This window comes from Sprattus sprattus (assembly GCF_963457725.1).
Source record: "Sprattus sprattus genome assembly, chromosome: 18".
In the NCBI taxonomy this organism is placed as follows: domain Eukaryota; kingdom Metazoa; phylum Chordata; class Actinopteri; order Clupeiformes; family Clupeidae; genus Sprattus; species Sprattus sprattus.
In genome coordinates, this window is record NC_137916.1 from 2,717,501 (window position 1) to 2,737,500 (window position 20,000).

The 20,000-nt window shown below is 42.8% G+C and overlaps 2 protein-coding genes across 2 annotated transcripts in view; one reads left to right on the forward strand and one right to left on the reverse strand.

Moving 5' to 3' along the window:
- Positions 1 to 3,031, reverse strand: part of LOC308379618 (phospholipase A and acyltransferase 4-like) — a gene marked incomplete at both ends in the record, with an annotated part of 3,085 nt that extends 54 nt beyond the window's left edge. Inside the window, 4 exons of the mRNA XM_080856832.1 lie at positions 1 to 60; positions 680 to 924; positions 2,740 to 2,839; positions 3,005 to 3,031. The exon at positions 1 to 60 is cut by the window's left edge and continues 54 nt beyond it. Coding sequence (XP_080712958.1) covers positions 1 to 60; positions 680 to 924; positions 2,740 to 2,839; positions 3,005 to 3,031 — 432 coding nt within the window. The remainder of the gene's footprint in view (positions 61 to 679; positions 925 to 2,739; positions 2,840 to 3,004) is intronic.
- Positions 3,032 to 11,132: 8,101 nt separating this feature from the next.
- tmem276b (transmembrane protein 276b) overlaps positions 11,133 to 20,000 on the forward strand; it is a gene marked incomplete at both ends in the record, with an annotated part of 16,753 nt that continues 7,885 nt past the window's right edge. The window contains one exon of the mRNA XM_080857001.1: positions 11,133 to 11,535. Coding sequence (XP_080713127.1) covers positions 11,133 to 11,535 — 403 coding nt within the window. The remainder of the gene's footprint in view (positions 11,536 to 20,000) is intronic.

Genomic DNA, 20,000 nt, shown 5'->3' on the forward strand with positions numbered 1-20,000 from the left:
CCACTTGATGATTGCTGCCCAAACCGTACAGCAGCCACACACACACAAGTCTCTTTTCACCTGGGCAGAGAGTAGGCCACGATTAACACACACACACACACACACACACACACACACACACAGGTCAACCACAGGCCATACATTTAGGAAGCTTCACACGCACACACACACACTCCACTTCTCCCTTTCTGTTCATCCTTCCTGGTTTGCTCAGTGTAATGAGAATGCTGTTCCCTTTCTTCACTGCCCAAGCCAGCCATACTGATAACAACCCTGGCTGTTATTGTCAATGTGTCCATCTCTCTGTACGTTTCCCTCTCTCTTTCTTCCCCTCTATCTATCTCTCTCTCCCTCCCTCTCCATTCCTCTCTCTCTTCCCCCCATGTATCTCTCCATCTCCCTGTCTATCTCTCTCTCCCTCCCTCTCCATTTATCTCTCTCCTTCCCCCCCCTCTATTTCTCTCTTTCTCCCCCTCTCTCTATCTCTCTCCCTCCATCTCCATGTATCTCTCTCCTTCTCCCCCCCTTTATTTCTGTCTTCCTCCCCCTCTCTCTCTATCTCTCTCCCTCCCTCTCCATGTATCTCTCTCTCTTCCTCTCTTTTACTCTCCTTTTCTTTCTCTTTCTACCCCCCCCCCCCCCTCTCTCTGTTTCTCTCTCTCTCTCTCTCCATCCGTACCTGTCTGGACTCTGCGTGGCCGTAGCGCAGAAGAGTGGCAAAGTGTTCACAGTTCTCCAGCAGCAGGTTGTACTCCATCTCCTTGTCCACCCAGGCGTTGGCCTCCTCCACGATGGTGGCTGTGGGCCGTGGCTTGTACCTGTCGTCCAGGTAGTTGTTCACGCGGTAGGGATACCCGTCCGACATGTCCAACAACTTACTGCGCCTTATGTGGCCTTTAGAGATGGGTAAGTACCTGGCAGAGCCTGAGGGAGTCAACCAACAGGTTTTAGAGGCTACATACTGTAGAAGTATATTACTGTAGTCAACAGGTTTTAGAGGCTACATAGAGGTTTATTACTATAGTCAACAGGTTTTAGAGGCTACATAGAGGTTTATTACTGTAGTCAACAGGTTTTAGAGGCTACATACTGTAGAAGTATATTACTGTAGTCAACAGGTTTTAGAGGCTACATAGAGGTTTATTACTATAGTCAACAGGTTTTAGAGGCTACATACTGTAGAAGTATATTACTGTAGTCAACAGGTTTTAGAGGCTACATAGAGGTTTATTACTGTAGTCAACAGGTTTTAGAGGCTACATAGAGGTTTATTACTGTAGTCAACAGGTTTTAGAGGCTACATAGAGGTTTATTACTGTAGTCAACAGGTTTTAGAGGCTACATAGAGGTTTATTACTATAGTCAACAGGTTTTAGAGGCTACATAGAGGTTTATTACTATAGTCAACAGGTTTTAGAGGCTACATAGAGGTTTATTACTATAGTCAACAGGTTTTAGAGGCTACATAGAGGTTTATTACTATAGTCAACAGGTTTTAGAGGCTACATAGAGGTTTATTACTATAGTCAACAGGTTTTAGAGGCCCATCATTCCTTCCTGAGGTAATAAACCGGGACGGGTCAGAGAAGCAGGTGGAATATCATGTTGTATTCTATGGAATATCTTATTGTCTTCTGCGGACTTTTCAGTGGAAAAAAGGTATGTAATCATCTTAAAATCTCTCTGATGGCCAACAGAGATGTACTCTTAAAATAACCCACCCACCAAATGACCCACCTGAGACTGTGAGGTTGACCACCTGAGACTGAGGTTGACACACCTGAGACTGAGGTTGACACACCTGAGACTGAGGTTGACACACCTGAGACTGTGAGGTTGACGTACCTGAGACTGTGAGGTTGACACACCTGAGACTGTGAGGTTGACACACCTGAGACTGTGAGGTTGACGTACCTGAGACTGTGAAGTTGACACACCTGAGACTGCGGTTGACACACCTGAGACTGTGAGGTTGACGTACCTGAGACTGTGAGGTTGACGTACCTGAGACTGTGAGGTTGACACACCTGAGACTGCGGTTGACACACCTGAGACTGTGAGGTTGACGTACCTGAGACTGTGAGGTTGACGTACCTGAGACTGTGAGGTTGATACACCTGAGACTGCGGTTGACACACCTGAGACTGTGAGGTTGACACACCTGAGACTGTGAGGTTGACCACCTGAGACTGAGGTTGACACACCTGAGACTGTGAGGTTGACACACCTGAGACTGTGAGGTTGACACACCTGAGACTGCGGTTGACACACCTGAGACTGTGAGGTTGACACACCTGAGACTGTGAGGTTGACACACCTGAGACTGTGGTTGACACACCTGAGACTGAGGTTGACACACCTGAGACTGAGGTTGACACACCTGAGACTGAGGTTGACCCACCTGAGACTGTGAGGTTGACACACCTGAGACTGCGGTTGACACACCTGAGACTGTGAGGTTGACACACCTGAGACTGTGAGGTTGACACACCTGAGACTGTGAGGTTGACCCACCTGAGACTGTGAGGTTGACCCACCTGAGACTGTGAGGTTGACCCACCTGAGACTGAGGTTGACGTACCTGAGACTGTGAGGTTGACGTACCTGAGACTGTGAGGTTGACGTACCTGAGACTGTGAGGTTGACCACCTGAGACTGAGGTTGACGTACCTGAGACTGTGAGGTTGACGTACCTGAGACTGTGAGGTTGACGTACCTGAGACTGTGAGGTTGACGTACCTGAGACTGTGAGGTTGACCACGTCTCCTTCTCCCACGTACACGGCCCAGTGGCTGTACAGCACTTTTTCGATTTCAACCATGTCCCCTGGCTTAGGGTCCTACAGGGGACCAACAACAGGAGTCTTAGAAGATACTTACAGAGGACATGTAACAGACTGAAGCAGACTCAGGTGAGATGTGAGAGTGAAGTATAGATGTGATTGAACGTGTGAGTGATTGAGATATGAGAATCAGGGTGAGATGTGAGTTGATTATAGACTGACCCAGGAGATGCAGCTCAAACAGCCCATCACCCCAGAACATCAGCAAAGATCACCTGCAACCAGAACAGGAATCACACACATCAACAAGCATGAACAGCAAACACACACATCAACAACCATGAACAGGAAACACACACATCAACAAGCATGAACAGGAAACACACACATCAACAAGCATGAACAGCAAACACACACATCAACAAGCATGAACAGCAAACACACATCGACAAACATGAACAGTGAACACAAAATCAACAAGCACTAACAGCAATCACACACATCAACAACCATGAACAGGAAACACACACATAAACAAGCATGAACAGCAAACACACACATCAACAAGCATGAACAGCAAACACACACATCAACAAGCATGAACAGCAAACACACACATCAACAAGCATGATCAGCAAACACACACATCAACAAACATGAACAGCAAACACACATCGACAAACATGAACAGTGAACACAAAATCAACAAGCACTAACAGCAATCACACACATCAACAACCATGAACAGGAAACACACACATAAACAAGCATGATCAGCAAACACACACATCAACAAGCATGAACAGCAAACACACATCGACAAACATGAACAGCAAACACACATCGACAAACATGAACAGCAAACACACATCGACAAACATGAACAGCAAACACACATCGACAAACATGAACAGTGAACACAAAATCAACAAGCACTAACAGCAATCACACAATCACACATCAACAAACACAACAGTCGCACTAAACCCGAAGCCAAACATCAGCTCAGACCTGCCATCATCATAGAACATGACAGTTTTTAACAAATGTTCTCAAACCCAAGATCACACTCCACACATTCACCATGTTAGTATTCACCATATCAGTAAACTGTGACTGTGAGATAAACTGTTGATACTTCTGCATCGCATTGATATAATAATAATAATAATAATAAAACATTTTATTTCTATAAAATGTTTTCCGCAGAATATTGCAGTAAATGTGAAGTACATAAAAATGTGACACCATCAGTGTTGGGCAAGTTACTGAAAATTAGTACTTAGTTACAGTTACTAGTTACTTATTTTAAATGTAATTGAATTACTTCACCAGTTACTGTATATCAAAAGTAATTAGTTACTAGGGAAAGTAACTTTTACGTTACTTTTTATATCTACGTTTAAAGTCATGAATATGAACACTACAGAACAGTCAAATCAAGCAGTAGTACAAAAGTCCCCTTTAACAATTAACTTAATACAAAATAACTGTCTTAGTCATTTAACAGTGTTTTTTTTACTCCATTAGGCCCAATGAAGTTAAAGTGATTGGCTTACAGTATTAACACCATATAAAAAGTAGGGGGATACAAAATAATCAATTAGTGGTTCAGTTAACCAAATACCCTGAAACACCCACACAGTATTCACAATATGCTAAATATATCATTAGAATAATATCTTTATAATACATCCTACTCGCTGGCATGTAAAATGCGACATTGTACTCAAATGCAGTTGGCCAACCCATTTATCTTGTCTCCATAGCCACAACAGGGAATCCCCACCCTGATTAAGGTAGGAACTGTATAAGTTCCCACTGGTCCCGGTAGCGCTTCTTTCCCCGTTGCACCGACAGACAAGATAAGGACACGAACACCGTAAACAGGTGGTAATTAATTCCACGCGTTTTCTGGTTAAACAATAAATGTTGGAAACCACGATCGGTGTCCTACCCTTCTTTCCATATGTATGCGCGATTGTATACAAGAGCAATTTACATGTGTTAGCGGCCGTGGAGAATGGGAGATAATTGCGGTTGTATATCCTTGTGTGCGTGCGTGATTGTATGCAAGTGCAATGTGTGTGTGTGTGTGTGTGTGTGTGTGTGTGTGTTTTAGCGGTCCTGGAAAATGGGAGACACAGTTGTGTACAGCCTTGTGCATAGTAACGCGGGTAACGAACTCATTTAAATTTCAGTAACTGTAACTGCGTTACTTGATTTAAAAGAATACTTAGTTACCGGCTCGTTACCGCTAAAAGTAGTGGAATTACAGTAACGCGTTACTTAGTAACGCGTTAGTCCCAACACTGGACACCATGGATCAGCATCAGGGATGCAGTAGATAGCTAATGGATCAGTATCAGGGCTGCAGTAGACAGCTAATGGCAGCATGTTGTGTTGTGGTTTCACTCACTGAACTGAGAAGCATCTATATACTTTTTTTCTCCTCTACCGCAGAAATAAGATTATTATTATATGTATTATATTATAATATTATAATATTATGTATTATAATATTGCTGTCATGACGCATATTGCAGAATTTTAGAATTATTTGTTTGGTATTACAATATAAACTGTAAAGAGGTGTCATACTCATATCTTTTACTTCTTTTTAATAATCTAGACTAATAATCTCACTGCTACACTCTTCAAACAGACTAATAATCTCATATACACCGCTATACTTTTTAAACACACTATTACGCCCCTCTGCACCCTCTGCCCACTGACCCTTGCAGTGGCAGTGTGTGTGTCCATAGGCTGGTGTGTGTGTGTTTGTGTGGCATGCCCATAGACTTTTTGTCAACTCTGCCGTCAGTGTCCACACTATTGTGTGGCCAAAGACCCTAATATCTTAACTCATGTTCACCTATTTTAGGCATACTGTCACAAAAACTGCAACTTCATCTCTATGTCATCCGTTTAAAAATAAGTCCCTTCGCACGTTATGTTTAACACAGTAGCTCACAATAGAGAATCTGTGTTCAAAGTATATTTTAATTGAAATATACTTGTTTGGGTAAGTTCTACATTAATTCCATGAACATGCAAATATATATTACAAGCTGTCTTAAAATGAAAAAAAGCGATTTATCGCAACACATTGTGGAATGATTTAGTTCATCATTAAATCGATTGACAGCACCATTCTCAGGACATAATCATAGGCATTTAGAATATGTCTTATTTGTGCTGGTTTAGGCCTGTTCAATATGTGATGAAAGAACAATTCAGTACAGGCGTACTGTATGTAGAGCTTATCAAAGTTACTGAAATCCTATTCAATACCAGTGACTCTCGGTAACCAAATCACTGTGAGTTACATATGGAGGGGGGCAATAATTTATGTTTGTATGAAAACATTACATTGGATCAGTCAGTGATCAATATGCATGACATTTCTATATAGGCTACTGTGACTAACCTGAATACCAAGCCTTCCAGTAAGCAACTAAATATGTTTAATCTATGAAAACAGAACGCTGTTGTACATCTGAACGTATAATGTTAAATAATTTATAATGTAACAGTAATTGTAACCTAATTTAAAATGTTATTGCTTTTAAATAAATATTCACTTACACTAAAGTACAGTCCTAATCAAAACACAAATGATTTTTAAAAGAGGTATACCTGCGTGAAATATAGTTTAGGTTCGTGAGGTTGGCTCTGTCTTCGTTTTCGGTTTAGCTCGTGATTGCACACATTCTTAAACGATGCAGAAAAGAGGAAGGACTTCGAACCCTCCACCCCCACCCCACACTCGCGCACGACCGGGATTATTCAACTATCTGAAGTACTCAGTCAAATATGTACACTAACCGCACGGACACGGTCAGATGCTTTCGGCTCCCCTCCAACACACACACACACGTCACAGCCCACAAAGCCAGATGGCAAGTTAGTTTCCAGATAACCATTAAGATACTGTCGTGAAGTTCGGCTGGAACAATGGTTTCTGTATGCGAGACATAAATGACTAAAATGAAACAGGTCTTTCTATTCTTGTACTAGTTTCATTTCCCAGTGACAAGAGACAACTCGCTGTTGTTGCTGTGCAGAGAAGAAAACCACATAACGGAAGCGTCTCGCCACGCTTCAGTATTCCGCCGTGAGCGCGTTTTCAGCCTAAAATGTCATATGGGACGCGGGCAGGGGGTATCGATTGCGCCTTCACACTTGTCCAATTTCGACACAGTTTGGTAGACGAAGGGCCGTTACCATGACAACTCCCATGCGGGTTATCGTCAATTGTCATATGCCCTAAGGCACCATTCCGTTGGCTATTTGCGCGTACGCTCCATATATAAACCCACACTCGCCTATAGCCTGCTTTGTGTGATCTAAGCATGCGCGCCGCGCTGCTGCTTTGGGATAATGGTGAACTGTCTACACGTTTTGGTGTCTCTATGAATTTGTGTCAACTTTGTGTCGCTGAGTGGACTACATTACTTTGTACGTGAAGCAGGCAAGCTCAGTGGGTATCTTTCAAAGTTCAAAGTTCAAAGTACTTTATTTGTCATTGCCACAAAGACAACGAGACAGTAGAGGCAACCAGACTTCTTACACAGCTAAATAATAATAAATAACAATTCATAAATAGATTCATAAATATCATACATAAAATAATGATAATAAAAATAATAATAAAAATAATAATAAAAATAATAAAAGCAATATATTTCCATATCTCCATATTTCCATATTAAGGTGCATCAAGTGTTAGAGTGCAGTCCATGGGGGGCCGGGCGGGCTGGGCCGGGGGGAGATGAAGGGGGGTGGGGTGGGTAAGCTGTTGAGGAGCCTTATTGCACAGGGATAGAAGCTCATTGCCATCCTGGAGGTGCGTGCCTTTTTTGATCTGAACCTTTTCCCTGACGGGAGTAACAGGAACAGATGATGGGCAGGATGAGAAGGGTCTGTGAGCAGTGGCGCAAAAAGTGGGTATGCGCTGTATGCGGCGCATAGAGGCGCCGCACCATGGGAGAGCCAAAGCGATGGTAAAAAAAAAAAAAAAACATGTTTGGGGTATTTTCTATATGTAGCTGCTGTTTCTGCATTTCCTTAATTTTATAACATTTTAGTGCACTAAACAGGCTAGAGTAGGCGCCTTATCTCTTAAGATTCCATAATAGAATTTTGACATAGAAGAGGGAACGTGAGGCCGTGACCGCTAAACACACAAGCAGTTCGAACTAAGCTACGAGTAGTGAGTTGGTTGGATGGAAGATGGATAAAGCAAAAAAGCTGTTGGGAGCTTTGAGTACAGAAAAAGAAAGAGGGAAAAGGAGAAGACATGTCAGGGGATGCGACAGCAATTAAATAAGCGGATGGTGAAAGGCAACAGGTAGGTTTTAAGGTGACTTTACGTTTGTGCTTGGAGGCTTGCAAATAATGTTAACAGACTAGCTAGCAGGCTAGCTTGCGTTTGCTAACATAGAAATGTAGCAGCCAAATAGGGGTTTATGGCTAGCTTAAGCCTCATCAGTTAGGCTGATGATAGCTACATTTAGATTTTGGTTAACCCCCTACTTTACCAATCCCATGTATGACACATCTCAATTTTATTAAGGCAAAAATAACAACTGGTAGATATAAGGTGGCAGACGGGCTCTGGTAGCATTCACAGTAACTAACAAGAAGCTGGAAACGTAACTCTGGTTACCATGGTTACCATTAGCTGTTCATGTTAGCTGTGCTGTCAAACATACAGCGCCAAAATTGTTGCTGCATACCCCCCTGACACTGGGCAGTTGCACCCCTGTCTGTGAGGATGCGTTTAGAGCGCTGCAGGCAACGGGAGGAGGAGATGGACAAGATGTCGGGCAGCTCTACTCCAATGATCCTTCCCGCTGTTTTAATCAGCCTCTGGATGGTTGCCTGCTCCGCCTTTGTGCAGCTGTAGGACCATACATTCAGGCAGTATGTAAGCACACTCTCTATAGCGCAGTGGTATAAATTATACTGCAGCCTCTGAGGAAGGTGTTCTTTCCTCAACTTCCGGAGGTAAAAGAGGCGTTGCTGGGCCTTCCCTAAAACGAAAGCTGTGTTTTTGACCCAGGACTCCAGAACTCCTCCGTCAGTGTCAGACCCAGGAACTTTAGAGAGGTGACACGCTCAACCTCTTCACCGTTGATGTAGAGTGGGAGATGGTGATTATGCTGGGAAGACTTCCGGAAGTCAATGATCAGCTCTTTTGTTTTCTTAATGTTGAGACTGATGTTGTGCTCAGAACACCAGACTGCCAGGTTTCCCACTTCTTGCCTGTAGGCAGCCTCATCGTTGTTGGAGATGAGGCCAAGCACTGTTGTATCATCTGCAAATTTGAAGATGTAGTTGGATGGGCAGGAGGGAGCACAGTCATGGGTGTAGAGGGTGTATAAAAGTGGGCTGAGCACGCAACCTTGTGGGGCGCCAGTGCTGATGGTCAGATTTGAAGAGTGATGCTTCCCCAGTTGTACACTCTGTGTGCGATTGGTCAGGAAGTCCAATACCCAGTTACACAGTGTAGCATTGAGGTTTAAGTCCTGAAGTTTGGAGATGAGTTTGCCTGGAAGGATCGTATTGAATGCAGAACTGTAATCTATAAAGAGAATACGGATGTAAGTGTTCTGTAACTCCAGGTGCTCCAGTGCAGTGTTAAGCAGCAGGGCTACTGCATCCTCTGTGGATCTGTTCGCTTTGTAGGCAAATTGGTGTTGATCAAAGGAAGCTGGTGTGATGCCTTTTATGTGTTTCATGACCAGCCTTTCCAAGCATTTAGCAGGTATGGGGGTGAGAGCCACTGGCCTATAGTCGTTCAGGCACTTGACTTCAGTCTTTTTTGGCACAGGTATGATGGTTGATGCTTTGAAACATGGGGGGACATGTGAAAGGGCTAGAGAGCGGTTGAAAAAACAAAAACGTTTAGCCTGGAGAGCTCACTGATCACAAAAAGAGATCAGTGGGAGAGCTGTGTATCCATCGCCATGGCAACCCAAGTAAACAATTTCACTAAAACTAAAATAAAACTATAACTAAACTAGTACTATAACAAAAATCTATGGTCAGGAGACCCCCAAGATGTTGCGTGGCAACAACTTCACAATTAAACTTAAATTAAACTAAGACTACAACTTAACATTTACTAACAAAAACCTAAAAGTCTGGAGAGCCCCAAGCCCCTGCGTGTGTATGCGCCGCCATGGTAACTTGGTATCTTTAAAAAATACCTGAAAACATTTTTATATATGAAAGCATTTAGGAAGACCTGATTGTGTTTATCTTTTAAATCCTTTTATATTTATTTTTTATTTATTTTAAATCTCTTATATCTTTTTTTTTCTCTTGTATTATTTTTCTCTTTTATATCTTTTATTGTGTGATGTGCCCCTGATTGTTTTAGATGTTTTAAATCTTTACATATTTGAAATGTGTGAAATGTTACTGCTTGTGTTGGATTCTTTTATTTTGTGAATGCTCCTGATTATGTCTCTATGTAAAGCACTTTGAGCTGCATTTTTTGTATGAAAGGTGCTATACAAATAAAGCTTTATTATTATTATTATTATTACAGCAGCCTACTGATGCAAGCCTTGTATTTTATCTTGACCATCTGCCTGCCATGATCAACCCAGTGTTCATGTGCTTGTCATCATAATGCCCATCAGTTGTTGTTCTTGTAGACTACCACTAACTTATTCCGGTTTAGCATTCGCAGACAATAGACGAACAATAGTCTTCCATGAGGTTTAAATGGCTATTCTGGGCCAAGGGTGCGTGGTCAATTAGCCCACTAACCACTTTCTGCTTCACCAACATCCACCTATCATCCAATCACAGCCCTGCAAACCCGGGCAGTTGCGTACAAACATGTAAACAAACCCGAGGACGCGTTTGTGAAGAGATTGCTGCTCCCGAAGTTCCCTGCATGACAAGTGTTTTTTTCCCGAGCAGAGTAAGTGAGGCAGAGGTCCATTCTCTGTGACGCTTCTACCAGCTGTCAGTCACTACCCGCCCCGCTGGTACTGGCAGTTTCCGCGTCTCCGCTCTGATTCCCGCGTCTGTTCCGCATCAGCCCCAGCGGAGACAGAGCGCATTGCATCACCATCCGGCTCCTCGCAGGCAGGCAGCATCCCTCGACAGGCATCCTCTCCCTGCCTCTCTCGCTCTGTGTCATTCCGGAGCAGATGGTGGGACGAGCGTCGCATCTGTCTCAGCTCTCCACTGAAACCTAAAGCAGTCATTGGGGACGGGGGGTGGCGTCCGTCATGATCGCGGTTGTGTGCACGGGGAATCTGTAAATTGTGCCGCAGGTTTCCGGAGGATCCAGTCTGTCTGCGCTCTCCGTTGCGCGAGGAAGATGGCTGCCATGAAGATTCTCACTGGCGCGGGACTGTTCTTGGCGCTCTGCTCGCTGGCTTTACTTGCGATGGCTATTTGCACTGACCACTGGTATGAGACGGACGCGCGGAGACACCGGGAACGCTGTAAAAATTATGCCAACAACAAGAGGAAAGACCCGGGTTTCATCTACATCTCCAACCACAACCTGCCGCTCCGGATGCCTCCGAAGGGTACAGTGGAGAGGAAAACCCCGGGGCCGAGTGACGGAGCTCTTCTGAGGGGGAAGCGGCAGGTTGTGGCCGCTGCCCCGGCCATGGAGTCGCAGTGCAGTCGGCAGTTCAACTCCACCATCTCGGGGCTGTGGAGGAAGTGCCTCCGGGAAGGCTTCGACTTGGAGACGGAGGAGTTCATCTATAAGGGTGAGAATTCTGCTGTTTTACTTAATTCCAACAGATGCACACGTGCAGGAGCCTATGCGCAGCTCTCTTCTAAGGGAGGCAGAAATGGGTGCCCAGGGGGGCTACATGGACACACGGAGTGCTCTCTAAGGTTACATGATTTTCTTAATCTTTCGTGTTTAGGATGGCATTGTTTGATCACGGTTTACTCTTTTTTATTCTTGGGTATCAACTAAATGGGTAATAAAGCTGAGTGTATTTATTTAATATTAAAACTATTTTGATTTGTTTGGGGTGAAGAGTTCGCAGTTTACATGTTGTTTTCAGTAAGATTCGCGCGCCCACTTAATCATGAAGAGTGCACGTGAGCGCTGTCCAAGGTGCTGAGTGTTTATGGCCCGCGCGTGGAATGTTCGCGGGGGGTTGTTGCGTGGCGAAGAGTGGCTCAGGTGGGTGAGCGCGCTTAAACCCCGCACTTGCAGCTGGCCTCGGTGGGTGGCGGAGCCCTGAGATAATGAGTCGTAACAAGGAAATGGACCGGAGACCCGGAGGGCAGACGAGTGAAGCACGCGGGCTGAATAACTGATAAACATCCGGGTACGGAGGTAGTGAGCCCGAGCTGATAAAACAGGGTGTGTGGACAAAAAGGCATGGAGTTTCTGATTAGGACACAAACACTGTCCAATAAAGAAGGCATGAGCTGTCCCATGATCTTAGTTTATCGATCACTAGCCTTTCACATGGTGCCGACAGCTACAGCAATAACAACCAACACATCAGGAGCAGCACACTGGGAGAGAGAGGGAGAAAGAGAGAGAGAGAGAGAGTTCAACACTATAACAATAACAGACAGGCTAGGACTCCACATCAAAGATTAGAGCACTGAAGGGCTTTTGTCTGAAAGAGACTGAAAGCATGATAGGCAGTGACTCACTCTCGTGAGAGATGTTGTAAGTAAGTAAGTAAGTAAGTAAGTAAGTAAGTAAGTAAGCTTTATTTATAGAGCACATTTATATACAGCATAAACTGACCAAAGTGCTTTACAATGACATAAAAGGCAAATAATACAGTATAACAATAATACAATAACAGCCCACATAGGCAAGAACAGGGGGTTAACAGTTCAGGGGGAAAGGAAGGCCAGGGAGTAAAGGTGGGTTTTTAGCCTAGACTTGAAGGCAGAAATAGAGGGGGCGGATCTAATGTCCTGAGGGAGCTGGTTCCACAGACGTGGAGTGGCGACAGCAAAGGCCACTTGTAAGGTCACTTGCCTCAACTGCTCAACACTAAGCTAATGCTAGCACACAGACAAGGCGCCCAGTAGCACTAGCAAGTAGATCATTATCCAATTCAAACAGAAAAGAGGGAACCTTCTGGTAAAGATCTTTTTGCATGGCTTAGTCCTGTCTCAATTCTAAAGTTTGTGTTTGTGTTTGGAGGCGGGTGTGTGTGTGTGTCGGGGGGACCTTACTTACTCTGCACAGTGTTTGTGTCTGTCTGTGGAGGGGTAGATCCTTGCTGACGTGTGTGTGTGTGTGTGTGTTTGTGTGTGTGTGTGTGTGTGTGTGTGTGTGTGTGTGTGTGTGTGTGTGTGTGTGTGTGTGTGTGTGTGAGTCTGTTTGTGTGCTGTTTCTATTACAACTATGAGAGTACTTCCATCACACACTAATAGTTTTATTTAAGTGTGTTTTGTCTTCAAGGACTGAGAGCAGAAAAGAGCCCAGAGGTTGATGGTCACTTCATTACTGACAATGGCCTTTTTCAACCCCTTTACTAGATACAGGACCTCCTCTCCTGTAGGCCCAGAACCTTCCTTCCTGTAGGCCCAGCAACCCCTTAACTAGATACAGAACCTCCCTTCCTGTAGGCCCAGCAACCCCTTAACTAGATACAGAACCTCCCTTCCTGTAGCCCCAGGTGTTTGCTTGCCCCATTGTCACCGACAGAACTTCAGGACAGATGTGACTTCCAACTTATGTGCATATGTATATGGATGTCACACGGTCTAAAGCGTTCTGCTGGGCCATAATGCTCAGACATGCTTTAACCTTCCAGCATGCTGTTCTCCATATTTGGTAACATCTTTGGCTGCCCTCTTACACGCGCCTCTCCTTACTCTATCTCTCTTTCTTCACTCGCTCTCCTCTCATCTCTCCTTCTCCTCCTCTCTCTCTCCTCCCCTTGCTTTATTTTCCCCTTCTATCCTCCTGTTCGCTCTTCTCTCTCTCCTCCTGTTCACCCTCCTCTCCTCTCCTCTCTCTCCTCCTGTTCGCTCTCCTCTTCTCTCTCTCCTCCTGTTCACCCTCCTCTCCTCTCCTCTCTCTCCTCCTGTTCGCTCTTCTCTCTCTCCTCCTGTTCACCCTCCTCTCCTCTCCTCTCTCTCCTCCTGTTCACCCTCCTCTCCTCTTCTCTCTCTCCTCCTGTTCGCTCTCCTCTTCTCTCTCTCCTCCTGTTCACCCTCCTCTCCTCTCCTCTCTCTCCTCCTGTTCGCTCTCCTCTTCTCTCTCTCCTCCTGTTCACCCTCCTCTCCTCTCCTCTCTCTCCTCCTGTTCGCACTCCTCTTCTCTCTCTCCTCCTGTTTGCTCTCCTCTCTCTCCTCCTGTTCCTCCTCCTGTTCACCCTCCTCTTCTCTCTCTCCTCCTGTTCCTCCTCCTCTTCTCTCTTCTCTCTCCTCCTGTTTGCCCTCCTCGACTCTCTCTCCTCTTGTTTGCTCTCATCTCCTCTATCTATCTCATTCTCTTTACTCTCCTCTCCTCCTCGTGTTCTCTCTCCTCTCATCTCCTCTCACTCCTCTTCTAAACCCTCCTCTCCTTTCCTCTCTCTCCTCCTCTTCACCCTCCTCTCCTTTCCTCTCTCTCCTCTCCTCTCCTCTTCTCTCTCCATAGTTTCTTCATAAATTCCTTCAGCCGGTAGTCCCAGCCCACTCTAAGAGCTGGGGGAGGTGGCAGTACACATGAATGAACAAATGACTGCTAAACTAGGCAGCATCAGGGCCACATCAGGGCCACATCAGGGCCGCACCTGGGCCGCATCAGTGCCACATCTGTTCCATGGCGAGGTGACATTAAAGTGAACCAACAGCTCCTGTGACCTAAACAAGTACTGCACCCCAGGGTCATATTTTAGTCTGATTCATTCTCTTTCTCTACCACTCACTTGCTCTCCCTCTCTCCTTCTATCTCTCTCTCCTTCTCTCTCACACTCCTTCCCCTCTATCTATCTATCCTTCATCTCTCTCTCTATATATATATATTTCTGGTGTGTGATATCAATACTGTACTCAGCTCACAGCCCTCTGCCGTCTTCCCCTTGGCTTCCTAGTTACTGAAGTCTTTGTCTGGTGTGTGTCTGTCAACTCCATCGCAATTCTGACATGTTTCATGGTGAGGTTCTACAGTCTGTGCACAAACTGACGATGGCTTAGGCCGAAACTCGTCTGTGGATTAACTGGTCAAAATAAATAAGTAATGAGACAAGCTTGAGAGTGCGTTTTTTTCTACTTTAAGTTAAAAGTCTGTGTGCACCAACAGCAGCCTGTAAACTCCACCATAGATACAGCAGCCTGTAAACTCCACCATATATACATCAGGCTGTAAACTCTACCATAGATACAGCATCCTGTAAACTCACCATATATACAGCAGCCTGTAAACTCTACCATAGATACAGCAGCCTGTAAACTCCACCATAGATACAGCAGCCTGTAAACTCTACCATAGATACAGCAGCCTGTAAACTCCACCATAGATACAGCAGCCTGTAAACTCTACCATATATACATCAGCCTGTAAACTCTACCATAGATACAGCAGGCTGTAAACTACCATATATACATCAGGCTGTAAACTCACCATATATACATCAGGCTGTAAACTCACCATATATACATCAGGCTGTAAACTCACCATATATACATCAGGCTGTAAACTCTACCATATATACATCAGGCTGTAAACTCTACCATATATACATCAGGCTGTAAACTCCACCATATATACAGCAGCCTGTAAACTCTACCATAGATACAGCAGGCTGTAAACTCTACCATATATACATCAGGCTGTAAACTCCACCATATATACAGCAGCCTGTAAACTCTACCATAGATACAGCAGCCTGTAAACTCCACCATATATACAGCAGCCTGTAAACTCTACCATATATACATCAGGCTGTAAACTCTACCATATACATCAGGCTGTAAACTCTACCATATATACATCAGGCTGTAAACTCACCATATATACATCAGGCTGTAAACTCACCATATATACATCAGGCTGTAAACTCACCATATATACATCAGGCTGTAAACTCACCATATATACATCAGGCTGTAAACTCACCATATATACATCAGGCTGTAAACTCACCATATATACATCAGGCTGTAAACTCTACCATAGATACAGCAGGCTGTAAACTCACCATATATACATCAGGCTGTAAACTCTACCATATATACATCAGGCTGTAAACTCTACCATAGATACATCAGGTTGTAAACTCTACCATAGATACAGCAGCCTGGGAACTCTACCATAAATACAGCAGGTTGTAACTTCACTGTAAACCCAGACAGTTCTACTAACTCATTAACATTATGTATTCAGTACTTAAAACCTGGTATTTAGTTGACCCAACTTAAAATGTATTAGTTTTCTGAGCAAGTGAAGAGGTTTTAATTGTATTGGAATGTATTTGTTTGAGTAAACATTGCCTGATAACTCAATTTCTTTTAGTATCTGACGTCATCAACGTCGTTGAGAACACCATTGCAAAGCTCTTGTGATGAGAGACGGAGACAGCAGACTTAAGGTAGAGGAGTCGTTTAGTAATCCAGAGGTTGGAAGGTTGCTAGTTCGATTCCCCAATCCTCCTTACCAAGTGTATAAATGTGAACCCCTAAACTGCTCCTGATCTATAAATGCAAAATTCCTTGTAAATCTTTTTGGATAAAAGCGTCTGCTAAATCACAGATGTAAATGTAAATGCAATGGCAACACTGGGAATGCGGTCGACCAATGACAGTTCTCTCTACAGTAAGAGCTTGCGCAAGAAGTTGGAACGTAAGGAAAATACCCTTTCAAAAACTTGTAAGGGCGTAATAACTAGTTTGTGAAAGACCCAGAGAAACACAAATTTCCGACGAGGCAAAATCCTGTGCGATTTTGGAATAATATGAGTTCAGAGAACTCAAAAATTATGAAAATGCTAACAAAATAAATCAGTATAGCCGATGTATAATTTTTAAGTTAAGTTTACTTAAAAAATATATACAGTACAGTGCAAAAGTTTTAGGCATGTGTGAAAAAATGCTATGAACTAAGATTGCTTTGAAAAATGTAAACCAGGGATTCTTGAGACAAGGGACAAAATGGGTTTTTAATTTCTAAAAATAAAAAGTTGATTTTTCCTAAATATATTTATATATCATAGTTGTCCCAGGTGTTGGCCTTTTGATGCTGTTGAAATACAATCTCCCAGATTTAACATTTTTAACCATTTTGTCATGTTTGCCGGACAAGCCTGGGATTTTGTCAACACCATAAGACACCAAGAAACATTAAAAAAATGTATTTTGAATAAACTCATAGCAGTATTTTGACTTTTGGAGGTTATTTTAAGTTGTGTTATTCTATCCATGTTTTTAAACAAATACATTTACTTTAAAATATTTATATGATCAAGCTGCCGATTATTATAACTAGGGAAATATACATTTACAAATGTATGTTTTATTCTCAAAAACAAACAATGAGAGTCAGAAATACAGGTATTACAAATTTATTTAGGAAATGCAGTGTTTTTATTGAGATAATCTGAGACAATGTAATAAAATGTCTTTTTAACAACAAAAATGAAGAGAAAACTCATCTTATGGAGTTGACGCACGAAACAGAAATTATGATATTCATGAAATGTTAAATACACAGAAGATATATTATTAAAATAGGAAGTAATGACACTACAATAGTAATGTATAAAATGTAATTAAATGGGCAAATGGTACATTTAAGTCCATTTTTGTCAACACCATAAGGTAAGTCGTCAACACCATAAGACAAAATGTCTTATGGTGTTGACGTCTAATGGAGTCAAATGGAGTATTACGGTGTTGACGAAATCTTCTATTTTTCATCACAACATGTGATTTCTTTGCAGAAGCCATCTTTTTTTTCACTAGCTGCATGTGGCTTCAACAATAAAGTTAGATTAAACTTGTATTCCTTAATAAAATCACATAAACCTTGAATTTTATCGTCCACGGTGTTGACACTCTATGGTTGTGACATAGCTGGTTTTATAAAAGAAGATAATTCAGGAAAAAATTTGAAATATTTACTAGCCAGAGCAGTGGCCTCATGGCATGTCCACCAAACAGGAAGTGGAAAAGGGGTCCTTAGAGAGTGAGTTGGCCAATATAATGCCTGATTTTTTGCATTTTTAGAAAAATCTTATGGTGTTGACAGAAACTCCGGACACAATTTCAATCACGTAAAAAGTACATAAATATATTTTTTAAGTAGTAAATTTCTATACAGTTTGAATAATTACTTAAAATACATGATCATAGTAGCTATTGTATTTGTTTTATTTTATTTAGAACTATTATTTAAGTATTGTAAAGTCATGAATCTTCCTTTCGGACAAGGGTATTTTTAGGTTCAGGCAGCACACTAGGTGATGTAAAATAATAAAATATTTGTAAAAAACATTAATTAACGTTTTGTGGTATACATAAGTTCTTGTTTTATTGTTTGATCTAATTATTTCACATTTTTTAAACACATTTTAAGAATTACAATGAGTTTTATCTCACGGACATGTTTTGTCCCTCATCTCAAGAATTCCTTATAAATGTTTATTTTTTATCCATTTACATGGTAAGACTGAGCACAGCAACAAGACACAACGTAGTTATACTGCATCAGCAGGGTCTCTCCCAGACAAAGATTTCAAAGCAGACAGGGGTTTCAAAATGTGCAGTTCAAGCTCTTTTGAAGAAGACGTTGAGGATCGTAGACGCAGTGGTCAGCCAAGGAAACTTAATGCAGCTGATGAAAAACACATCAAGCTTATTTACCTTCGAAATCGGAAGATTTCAAGCAGTGGCATCAGCTCAGAACTGGCAGAAACCAGTGGTACCCTGGTACAGATATTTACTGTCCGGGGAAGTCTGGCCAGAAGTGGTCTTCATGGAAGAGTTGCAGCCAAAAAGCTCTACCCCGACAAGGAAACAAGGCCAAGACTGAACTAAGCACGAAAACATAGAAACTGGGGTGCAGAAACATGGCAGAAGGTACTCTGGACTGATGAGTCAAAATTAGAAATATTTGGCTGTAGAAGAAGGCAGTTTGTTCGCCGAAGGGCTGGAGAGAGGTACAATAATGAGAGTCTGCAGGCAGCAGTGAAGCATGGTAGAGGTTCCTTTCCAGTTTGGGGCTGCATTTCTGCAAGTGGAGTTTGAGATTTGGTCAGGATGAATGGTGTCCTCAATGCTGAGAAATACAGGCAGATACTAATCCATCATGCAATACCATCAGGGAGGCGTATGATTGGCACCAAATGTATTCTGCAGCAGGAACATAACCCCAAACATACAGCCAATGTCATTAACAACTATCTTCAGCTTAAAGAAGAACAGAAAGTCCTGCAAGTGATGGTATGACCCCCACAGAGCCCTGATCTCTACATCATCAAGTCTGTCTGGGTTTACATGAAGAGACAGAAGAATTTTAGGAAGCCTACATCCACAGAAGGTCTGTGGTTAGTTCTCCAAGATGTTTGGAACAATTTACCAGCCGAGTTCCTTCAAAAACTGTGCGCAAGTGTATCTGGAAGAATTTATGCTATTTTGAAGGCAAAGGGTGGTCACACCAAATATTGATTTAATTTAGAATTTTCTTCTGTTCCTTCACTGCATTTTGTTAATTTATGACGAATTGATGAAAATAAACTGTTAACACTTCCATTTTTGAAAGCATTCTTAGTTTACAGCATTTTTTCACACCTGCCTAAAACTTTTGCACAGTACTGTATATATGTACTCAAATTTTATTATGTAATCGGTTACATCAAAAGTTTTAAGTACTCTGAACTTGTTCAGGTTTACAGTGTTATGGTGACAGGGCTATAATGGACTTTGCTCAACTGAGGAACAATCTGTGTGTGGTAGTCACAACAGTGGATGCCTTCAGTGTGTGGGAATTTCGGGGAAGGGTGTGTTTGTTTAATTCAGTATTTCAATATGTGTTGGGTGTTTTCTTCTGTACCCAGAGGGTGCTCCTGTGTGCCAGTTCATTAATGTACATGTTGCATAGTGTAGGACTCAAACAGCAGCCCTGTAAATGTTGCATAGTGTAGGACTCAAACAGCAGCCCTGTAAATGTTGCATAGTGTAGGACTCAAACAGCAGCCCTGTAAATGTTGCATAGTGTAGGACTCAAACAGCAGCCCTGTAAATGTTAAATGGTGTAAAACTC